Here is an 11,748-nt window from a genome sequence, read left to right on the forward strand (position 1 = left end):
TGTGATAGATAGAATGATATATAATGAGATGAAAAAGATGTTGAAATATACATTTTTTAAAAAACCAGAAGCATTTTTACTTGATATTGTAGATCAGGACATTAATAGGCAAGATGTTAAATTGTTTTTATATGCAACAATTGCGGCAAGAGTATTGTTAGCCCAGAAATGGAAACAAGAAGAAATTCCGACGAAAGAAGAATGGCAGATGAAATTAATGGACTATGCAGAATTGGACAAAATGACAGGAAGGATTCAAAACCTGCGGGATCAGAGATTTACAGAAGATTGGAAGAAGTCTATGAATTATTTGAAGAGCAACTGTAATCGACAAATTAGGCTAGTAGGACTACAACACGTTTTGTAAGGAGAAATATACGAAGTGTTACAAAGTAGAAAAAGATAGGGATATTGGTTATGAGTTTGAAATGTAATAGGGAAGATAAGAAATGCATACTGAGAGATTAGATTGGAAAATTTTCAGACAGGATTGATGGAAGTCAAAAATTTGAATAAGATGTAAAAGTATGTTTAATTACTGTTGAAAATGATATGTTAAAAAACTAATAAAATTATATATATATAAAAGATATTCTTTATAGATAGAATCAATAGATATTGATATGCACACTTAATAAAAAATATTTTTTTTCTTTTTCTTTTGAGTGCTTTATTGATTGAAAACTTTGCAACAGAAGTGTACAATAGATATTGCAGGCGAAATGAGAAATAAAAAAATAAACGGTTATTCATTCTTTAACTAATGCTCGCTTTGTACTGTACATCCATTTTTGATTTAATTTGTCAAGACCTCTGATCTTGCACTCCCGAATTAAATTCCTTAAATATGCACTTAAGCTTTACTTTCTCCATATTATTTGGCTTACTTTACATTTTATTTTATACAATTATCCTATTTACACACCGAAGCTCAGTCAAAACCTGCCAACGGCACACTTAATAAATAGATATAGGTAGATATTGATAGATAGCTACTGATAAATAAATAGATATCAACAGAAGATCCAACCTCTCCATTCTGAAGGAAATCAGCCCTGAGTGCTCACTGGAAGGACAGATCCTGAAGATGAGGCTCCAAGACTTTGGCCACTTCATGAGAAGAAAAGACTCCCTGGAAAAGACCCTGATGTTGGGAAAGATGGAGGGCACAAGGAGAAGGGGACGACGGAGGACGAGGTGGTGGGACAGTGTTCTTGAAGCTAAAAGCATGAGTTTGACCAAACTGCGGGAGGCAGTGGAAGACAGGAGTGCCTGGCGTGCCCTGGTCCAGGGGGTCACGAAGAGTCGGACACAACTAAACGACTAAACAACAACAAAACGATAGAAAGTTGCTCTTCACAGATTGATAGAAATTGACAGATAAAACAATATTGATACTTTTTAAATAGATGTGATGCTGGTTTTCTTTGCAAATGGTGATTGATAGATAGCAATGCATAAGAGAGGTAGAGACGGACAGAGCCAGGGTGCTGTAGCGTCAGACCAGGGCCCGAGTTCTAATCCTCCCACCTGGCCACCATGAAGCTTACTGGGTGCAAAGGAGCCAACTCCCAGCTCCTTTTGGGGGCTGGGACCCCCAAAGTTGATGGGCATTGCCATTCAAATGGTGTGTGTGCACCACATCATGAGATGGATTGTGTGGGGCGGCGCTTATATCCCACCCCCAAAATTATTCCATAATAAAATTATTATTATTGTAAAATTCTCCATGGATAGAGAAGTATCTGCTCCCTTGTAGGCAGATAAATGTTTATAGGTAACCTCTTTGAGTGGCACCCTGTGCCAGTCCTACTCAGAGTAGACCCATTTAAGTCGATCAGGCCTGGCTAACTTGGCTTCGTTCGTTCTGAACGAGGCGAAAATAACCTAAGGGGAAGGAAAATAGAATGAAAATGATGTATAGATGGTATTTGACTCCTGTAAAATTAGATTTACCGTGACAGTGATAACTTGTGTTAGAAATGTAAAGATAAAGACCTACCATATGTGGTGGACTTGCCCCAAGGTGAAAGACCTCTGGGAAAAGATTTATAATGAATTGAAACAAAATGTTGAAATATACATTTATCAAGAAACCAGAGGCCTTTCTTCTTGGAATAACAGGTTTGGAATTGCCCAAGAAAGATGTTAAATTATTTTTGTATGCAACAACTGCTGCTTGAATTTTATTAGCTAATAATTGGAAAACACAAGAAGCACCAACAGTGGAAGATTGGCAGATGAAGATGATAGATTTTTTAGCCGACGTGACCGGAAGAGTCTGCGACCAGGAGGAGGAGGATTACCAGGAAGAATGGACGAAATTTAAAGACTATTTTGTTAAATATGTTAAGTTAAATTAATTGGAAATGCTTGCAAATAATAGATAGGCTTAGGATTTAAATAGGCAATGTGATGAATTAATACTGAATTGGAAAGAAAGAAAGATGTTAAGTGATTAAGTTAATTTTATAAGAACATTGGTTTTGGAAAACCGTTAAAATGATATACACTGAAATTCAACCAGGGGGATACGAGGAAGTCACTTAACAATGTTACTAAGCTTGGTTTAAATACGGTTGCGATTTATGTTTGTTTGTTTATTTGTTTAATTTTTTTTGGAAAATCAATAATTTTTTTTGAAAAAAAGCAAAAAAAAAGAAAGAAAGAAAATAACCTAAGGGGAAATCTGATAAAAGCAGAACCGCTTTTTAAAATGGATTTATGTCTTGTTCTTCCTCCAAGGAGCTCAGGATCGTCACGTTTTACCAGTGACAAAGGCGGAAAGAAATAAACGATGTTGCGAAAGGGAGAAATCTAGGAACAGCCCAGCAACATATATGCAAAATTATTCACATACCAAAACCACATTTTTTTAAAAAAAATTAAAAGGTAGTAAATGCATAAACAGGGATTTATTTATTTTTTAATGTCAAGTTTTAATGTATTGACTAGCTATTTTGTTATGTCCCGCTATGTACTCTGGACCAGGTCACAGCAAGTTAAACTCAAAATCGTATATATATAAAAATATTACTGATAAGCGAATATAAAAAAACAACAACTCTCCATTTCCTAATGAAACCATAAATAAATGTCAAAAGTTGGTGAGGGAAATAAATAAACAACCTCCAATGTCCAAATTATTTGGTTTAAGTTTAAATATATTGCTAATGTCTCATTTTAAAAGACATCATTGATTGTCCTTTTTTCTTTCTTTCTTTCTTTTTTGCTGTGGTTGCTTTGAAAACTCTAAATTAAAGCCTAAATTAAACTGAAATTAAACTGAAAAGATTATTATGTTTTGGACTATTACAAATTTATAATTTTAAGTACTTGTTTGTCTGGTATGGCCTGTAAAGAGAAAAAAAACCAAATAAGATGTTTTGTGCGACAGACTGAGGTAACTGAGGGAGCAAAGATGGCCGACACAAAGCCAAAAAAGGCGGGAAAATGAAAAATGGTTTTGTTTTTTTTGCAAATAGCAGAGTCAGACTCAAACAGAAGACACACTGTGAAGCAAATCAAATTTATTACAGAAAAAAAGCAATACCCAAAAACTGAAAATATGCATGTAAACCAAACAAAAAAATAAGAGACACTTTTTAAAGAAACACTTGCAAAATTCAGAGGCATCGCTGGGTTTAACAATATTCTGGGCAAAAGTTGTTTCTTGTCAGCTCATGGATTTGTTGATGAAACACTGTTGGCACAAATTTCTCAAAGCAGCTAAATTGAAAATGAAAGCAGATTCTGTCTGCAGGCCAATAATTTAAATTCAAGACAAAACGCCTTAAGGAAGAAAGGGGAGGAGGGTCTATTTGCGTGCATTGCTGGATTTGGCGACAATTAATTTGCTTATTTTAACAGCTTCTGCTTTTTTATGATTATTAATAGTGTAGCTTTGGGTGCTCTGAGCTCAGCATGGAGGGCTCTGAGTAAAGTTTCTTTTTATTCAGAGATTTGGGGAAGGGCTCCTTTCCGAGAAATGTCAATACCCCACGTCAACAAGCCTCCCTCTTCGCTTGTGTGATTTGTTCACTGCAAAACTTTCTCAGAATGGTAGAAATTTCTTGAACCACCTCCTGCCCATGTAGAATTTTGCTATCTGATGTCAACAAGCCACAAATGCACAGCAAAAGTGGCTTTTAGTTAGGCACAGCAAACGCTTTTTGTCACAAGTGGCCCATGGCATCGTCAAATTCCTGCTCTTGCAAAAAGCCACAGTCTCCCCCAGCCCGCGAAATGCAAAATTGCCCCATTGTGGTCCTTGAGAGAGATAAGATCTCCATATCTCAAAAGCTCCTGCATTGGTCACAGCAGGTTTGCCACAGAGAGCAAGCAGCAAATGGCAAAAGATGTTACAACTTACATTCACCGCTTTTTATTTTTATTTGTGGCCACCTGGAGAGTGTCTGCATTTTGCAAGAGGGATTCAGCTGCCAGCTGGAAATGAAGTTTTGCACAATTGAGAGAGATAAGGTGCTCTGGGACAACAAATCTAATATAATGTATATATATATATACTCCCAAATCAGAGTCTAGCAACTGATGCTTCTCAGACGTCCTTCAAATTTTTGGATTTCTTCCCTTGCACTGCTGGTCTTCTCTTCCTCTCATCTTAGGTCTTGCCTGAAAGTCCAGTTGGCCATAGCAAATTCCATCCTGTTATAAAATTTGGAGGAGAGGGCTGTTAGTTGCTTGATGGCTTACATTCAACGCCTATTTGGCCATGTGAGAAGCACCCAGAGCTCTCTGTCTCCGTTTCTCATTTTTCCAGTTTTAAATACAGTTCTCCACATCTAGGGAAGCTTTTAATGTCTGATATTTTATCACTTTATTAATATTATTATCATTAATTCTTTTGGGAGCTGCCCAGAGTGGCTGGGGAAACCCAGCCAGCTGGATGGGGTATAAATAATAAATCATCATCATCATCATTTCTGCAGCGATTTGGTGATTTTTTTATTTAAAAAAGCTTCATGAAAACCATACAACATTTTAGTGCAGATTTCATTTTGTATGCACTTCTGACTCGTGAACAGATTTTCTCAAGTAATTATCCCTAATGGGATGCATTTTTGGACATTATTTTCATAAATATATTCATTTTTGTGAACGTTGTTTGGATGGAGAACAACATTGCAAAATTTGGGGAAGTGCAAACTTCAAAGGTTGGCTGTGTTTCAATTCTCATAGTGTTTCAGGAAGTGCAAATTTGATAGTTCTGAATTTAATGCAAACGGAATCAAATTTATTCCCCATTCCTATCACCCATCTATATTTTTGAAAGAGCCCTTACCTGTATTTCCTCTGAAGGAGGAGGTCCAGACATCTTGGTGTGACACCCTTCGGGAGCAAAAGAGTTTTACTATATTTGATTATTAAACAAATTTAACACAAAAACAGATGTATGTGCTATCATTAACAACACATGACACACTTTTAAAAAAGGCTTTAAGATTCCCCCCCCCTTGAATGTTGTCGAGGGCTGCCAAAAAGTGGTTGGACCACCCTGATACACACATACACAAATTTAATATTTGATTTTTACAGTATTTTCTTATGCACATTTTGCACTGTTTCATACAACTGATTTTTGTAGATTAAGTGATATATATCTTGCTAATTAAAACACAAAACAAATAGTGGGAAGCCCCGGCTGCCTTGTGCACTACAGGCAGCAAAATTTCCTTTTCCCCTCTGCGTAAAGAGACACTGACATAGGGCATATTGTCATGGTTCTTTCCCGGGGTGTAGCTCCTCATATTACCTGGGCCAATTCGGATCCAAATAAAACTCAGGGAGATGAGCAGTGATGCCAACACACCAACGACAGGAAAGAACACTGTGTAGACTTGGCAGTTCCCGTTATCGACTGTGGAAGAAGCTTTCAAAAAAGGAGAGAAAGAATATATTAAAAAACCCCCAGCTTTGCTTACTCAGGAATTTCTGCTGTCGACAGAAGGCAACAATGCATCACTCACATGCATTGAATATGGCGGTCCTTTTCACGCTGGTGCTGGAGGAGTTGAACCTGACTTCGCAGGTGATATTTCCCCCACTGCTGTGTAATTCCATGGGGAAGCGAAGGAGACTGACAAAGGTTAAGGATCCACTGTTGTTTTTTGCTAAAAGGGTCCGGGCCTCATGAGGGAGACCTCCCGGGACGTCCCAGGAAACCTGGACTAAGTTGCACGCTCCATGGACCACGCAAGCGAGCTGGTTTTCCAGCTGGGAAGGTGGCCCTTGCTTCGAGGGTTTTAAAAGCATCACCCGGGTGCTCGGGGTATAACTGTCTGATGAGAAAAAAATAGGGAGAGGAGAGATTCATCACTGCATAATTTCATCCACCTCTATCCTGCCCCCTCTTATTTGCCCTTTCTAAAAACTAAAAAGCACCAAACTCTCCTCCTACATCCTCTTCTGAACCTTTACTGGCTCTACAATACCCCTTTTCAGGTGATGTAACTGGAACTGTACAATTGTGGCTTGAATGAGATATTTGTGTCATGCAATTATGATGCGGGCGGTTTTAATTTTGATCCATTACTAAGCATCCCTAGGGTGGATCTGCCTTATTGTTCTAGGAAAGCTGCATCTAGGTCAGGAGGTTTAGGGTGAGGCCCCCTTAAATGGTATAGGGAAGGGCTGGGTTGATATTTTGCAAAGGCCAGAGCAGTTTCTTAGAGAGAATCGTAGGAAACAGCCGAGCACTTGAGGGATGTGGCAGACCCTCCATGAGATTCTTGGTGCCAATGGAGGCCGAACGAGGCTGGTTTCTGATATTTTGTGACAGGATGAAAGGCTACTAAGACTGGGGCTAGAATTCAACAACAGCCTTGCTTGCAACATACGAGATGATCTTGAGAACGGATGCTAATTTAACTGCACCACTCAGTGGTTCTAGTGCAAATCTCAGACCTAATCTCTTACCTCCAACAACTAGTAGGAATAATCCTTTGCTGACATTATAATTTGTTGTGACACAGAAATAGATGCCAGAATCCGACCTCTCGACATTCGAGATCTCCAGCACTGAGTCTTGACTGTAAGCTCTAGCTCTGCAGACAAATCTGTCCCCGGTTTCTCCATCGTTACAATGTTTGATTAAAACTGGCAATCTGCTTTCTCTTCTTTTATACCAACTGAATGATAATCCACCGTCCTCAATTTTTTCGGCAGAAGTGCACGAAATCTGTGCCGACTCTCCAATACGTACAATCCGGGACCTCTGCGTTTGATACAGGAACGAAAGGTAGGCTGGAAAAACTGTGGAGGGGAAATGTCACAAGGACCGTTAACGGCTGCAGTTTTGCACCCCAGTCTTTTCCCGCAAAAAGATAAAACACCGCTCAAGGATCTCGACATTGCCCTGTGACTGAAACATTAGAAATCAGATGCACATTTAAGGAAAAAGTGGGAAATGTTTTACCAAAACTACAGAAAGTTTCAGAGTCTATAAAAATTTCAACTCAATCGCTTTCTCAGGTTTTAAGAGTTGGGCAAAAGCAGCAGAATAAATCTTACCTGCGGAGGACAAAACAAGGTATGTGGTCAACAACATTGCTGAAAGTAGCGGCAGCAGCCAGAAGTCCAGAGCCCACATCAAATGTGCAGCTGCTTCAGTGGAAAAGGTTTAATGTGACACCAGCTTCTTGCCAGAGAACCACCTCCATGTGGGCGTTGCAGTGGCGTGATGGGGGCCATTGAGAAAGGTCAGCAGGGCTTGTGATAAAGTAAAAGCATTCTGGGAATTGTTCTATAACGAGCTAAAAAAGATGTTTAGATATACCTTCTCCAAAAAGCCAGAAGCATTTTTGCTGGGTAGGATGGGAGAAAAAATTGCTAAGACTACAGTGGTGCCTCGCAAGACGAAATTAATTTGTTCCGCAAGTCTCTTCGTCTAGCGTTTTTTTCGTCTTGCGAAGCAACCCTATTAGCGGCTTAGCGGATTAGCGCTATTAGCGGTTTAGCGGCTATTAGCGGCTATTAAAGGCTTAAGGGATTAGCGGATTAGCTGCTAAAAGGCTATTAGCGGTTTAGCGTCTTAGAAAAAGGGGTTGGGGAGCAAAAAAAAATCTCAAGACTCGCAAGACATTTTCATCTTGGAAAGCAAGCTTGCAAACAAATTCGTCCTGCAAAGCGCATTGAAAAACGGAAAACCCTTTCATCTAGCGGGTTTTCCGTCTTGCGAGGCATTCGTCTTGCAGGGCACCACTGTATTTCTGTACTCCACGACGGCAGCAAGAACTTCATTAGCTCAAAAGTGGAAAGCGCAGGAATTGCCAACAATTGAGGAGCGGCAGACGAAGATGATGGACGATGTGGAATTAGCCAAGCTGACCAGTAGAATCCGGAACCAAGACGACCAAAAGTTTCAAAGAGGCTGGAATAAATTTATTGGGTATATGAATTATTGTGGCAAAAATGTGAAGACACTAGCGGGATTGAAATAAATCCTGCAATGAAACCTAAAACATTTTATAACTTTCTAGACCAAAGAGACAGAGTTGACTATAAGGATATAAAGGTCAGAAATGGAGGTTTTAAAGTGCAATATAAAGACTTGAAAACAAAAAAACAGTTGAAGGAGTGGAGGGAAGTCATGAGCTCGACAGAGCAAAGAGTATTTTTATTTGCTATTGTAATGTTGGGAATAGTGTGTTAAGAAAGAAATTAATAAAAATTATATGTAAAAAAATAAATGAGAAAGGTCAACAGGGAGGAATCACTCCCAGAAAGCCCCCAAACAGCACTCCCTGCTTTATTCAATACCCTGTTATTGCCTAAATGTATAGGTAAAAGTAAAGGGATCCCTGACTATTAGGTCCAGTCGTGGCTGACTCTGGGGTTGCGGCGCTCATCTCGCTTTATTGGCCGAGGGAGCCAGTGTACAGCTTCCAGGTCATGTGGCCAGCAGGACTAAGCCGCTTCTGGTGAACCAGAGCAGCACACAGAAATGCCATTTACCTTCCCGCTGGAGTGGTACCTATTTATCTACTTGCACGTTGACGTGCTTTCGAACTGCTAGGTTGGCAGGAGCTGGGACCGAGCAACGGGAGCTCATCCTGTCGTGGGGATTCGAACCGCCGACCTTCTGATCGGCAAGTCCTAGGCTCTGTGGTTTAACCCACAGCGCCACCCGCGTCCTTGCCTAAATGTCTATGCAATGGCAAAATGTCTGCATAAATGAATGAATATTGACATATCTTACCCTTTAAAAAAATGGACACGCTGCCTTCGGGTCCAGGCTGAATTCTGGCAGCAGATTTCCATCCTGATCTATAGGAAGCACAGGAGCTTGGTTTCTGCTAAGCCAGACCTATCTAGCGCAGTGCTGTCTACACTGACTGGCAGCATCTCTCCAGGGTTTCAGGCACAGGACATTACCAGGCCTGCCTGGAGGATGCCAAAGATTGAACCCGAAACTTTTCTCTTGCAAAACGTGTCTATGGCATTTATTTCCCTTTTGGAAGAAGTGAATGAAATCTGCAGCCACAGTAGCCCATTCCTGAGTTGACAAAACTTTTCACACTACAGTCAGATAGATCCAGGAGTTTTTATGCTTGGTAGCCGTAAAAGCAACATTATTTTTGTTATTCTTATTTTCCCTTTGGTGCCAGAAGCTGCAAGTTTAACCAGCTCAGTTAAATCCTAGTCTGGGCTCTACAAAAGGCCAAGAGCTTTATATTTTGGCTAGGCTTCCCTAGAGATACCCAGGGGCACATTTATCCTCAGCACCCCTCTCCATAGATCAAGAAAGACAGGAGGAAATCAAACTAAAAGCTTGTTATTTGATATCTATATTTAGGCAGTAGCTGGCTGGCCACCTCTGCAGCTTCAACAGACCACAGACACACAAAATCCCTGGGTGTGGATCTCAGAGGTAACTCTGGTTAAGAAAAAAGCACCCAGCACCCTCCTGACTCAATCTTTCTGCTCTTGTTGGTTTTGACACCCCTGAGCCTATTTTCTTCATTTGCAAAATTGATAAAAACAGGAAATTTTTGCAGAAGTTTGTGTGGCTTTGGCTTCGATGCTGTTTGTAACGGTAATGAAATGTTGGTAGTCTGACTGGGCAGGAAGGACGCCTCGTAGCTCACAATGGCCTGCTAAGTCAACTTGAATTGTTGAATTGTTTTCCCTGCTCTGCCACGGGGAAAAATATTCTGCCTCTCTCATAAACAATACCTAGGAGAGAGAAACAGGGGGAGAAACTTGATCCAGTTTGCATTTAAAGTGGAACCGAACTGATTTGCACTTCCCAAAGCAATCTGCAAATTGCACCTAGCCGTTGTTTGAAATTTGCATTTGCACCCCAATTTTGCAATGTGGTTCTCCTCTCATGTAAAACGTGTGCAACATACATGTATTAGGGTAACCTGTGCAGGAAAATAATTTTGAAATAGTGTTCCAGGGTAGAGGGGGAGTTAATTCATATATATACTTAATATTAATTTTGCAATGCAGTTTCTTATGGAGAGAAATTAATATTCATTTTGTATGAAAATTAAAAAGATAAAAAATACGCATAAATTGAAGCTATTACTGAAAGGTTTGTTTTATTTATTTATTTCATAAAACCTCTGCGCTGTTTGTAAAGAACCTCAAAGCAGTTTACAAAAAGAATAAAACAATAAAACAAAACAAAAAAGTGTGAGTAAAAACAGCAAAAACATTCAAAAAGATTAAAATCCAATTGAAACACACATTCCCTGTTTAGGGAAGTTTTTAATGTTTAATGCTGTATTGTGTTTTTAATACAGTGGTGCCCCGCAAGACGAATGCCTCGCAGGACGGAAAACCCGCTAGACGAAAGGGTTTTCCGTTTTGGAGGTGCTTCGCAGGATGAATTTCTCTATGGGCTTGCTTCGCAAGACAAAAATGTCTTGCGATTCCTGGGGGGTTTTTTCCGCTCCCCACCCCCTTTTTCTAAGGCACTAAGCTGCTAATAGCCTTTTAGCAGCTAATCCGCTAATCCCTTAAGCCTTTAATAGCCGCTAATAGCCGCTAAACCGCTAATAGCGCTAATCCGCTAATGGGCTTGCTTCGCAAGATGAAAAAACCGCTAGACGAAGAGACTCACGGAACGGATTCTTTTTGTCTTGCGAGGCACCACTGTATTTGGTTGGGAGCTGCCCAGAGTAGCTGGGGAAAACCAGCCAGATGGATGGGGCATAAATAATAAATCATCATCATCATTCTACAAATTCAGAATGAGTATTCTGTGGCAAAGATATTCCAGTTTATTGCTTTGTAAAAAATATTAGGCAATATTGTGCATATTAGGCAAAATTGCATTCTAACCTATGTATATTAGGAGAAATTTGCACCAAAATGCTGATTTATTTTCATGACTCGCAATCTGATGTAGAAATTTAGAGAAGTGGGAACTGAAGATTGAGAAAGGGATAAACTGAGAGAAACACAAATTAAAGAAGTCTCCCTTCCGCAATGGCATGTAAAACTGGGCCATTGGAATATGCTGCAGGCTGCAACCCTTACAAAAATTCCCCTGGGTGTCCATCATTCAGAATGATTTCTTGTTTTTACAATCAATATTATTAAAGGTTTTCCAGCATATTATACAATTAAAAACAAACTGATCAAGAAAGAAATAATAGAGAACAATACATAAGAAAAGGAAAAGAAGAAGGAAAATGAGAAAAATAATAAAATAAAATAGTAAAAACCGCCATAACAGTAATGATCCTAATAAAACACATTTTATATATTGTTTACAAT

At 39.5% G+C, this 11,748-nt stretch overlaps 2 protein-coding genes across 2 annotated transcripts in view; one reads left to right on the forward strand and one right to left on the reverse strand.

Annotated features, from left to right (window-relative positions):
* The window catches only part of LOC310666130 (intelectin-like protein), an 814,635-nt gene that overhangs the window by 193,883 nt on the left and 609,004 nt on the right, over positions 1-11,748 (forward strand). The gene's annotated exons all lie outside the window — the stretch shown is intronic.
* Positions 4,527-7,811, reverse strand: LOC310667184 (uncharacterized protein). The gene is made up of 6 exons (XM_083418902.1): positions 7,531-7,811; positions 6,937-7,272; positions 5,988-6,299; positions 5,774-5,890; positions 5,303-5,349; positions 4,527-4,665 (listed from the first exon to the last, which is right to left on the reverse strand). Exons 1-6 carry the CDS (start codon positions 7,607-7,609, stop codon positions 4,570-4,572), a joined length of 987 nt encoding a protein of 328 aa, XP_083275028.1. The 5' UTR covers positions 7,610-7,811; the 3' UTR covers positions 4,527-4,569.

This window comes from Podarcis tiliguerta, assembly GCF_965153285.1.
Source record: "Podarcis tiliguerta genome assembly, chromosome: 16".
In the NCBI taxonomy this organism is placed as follows: Eukaryota; Metazoa; Chordata; class Lepidosauria; order Squamata; family Lacertidae; genus Podarcis; species Podarcis tiliguerta.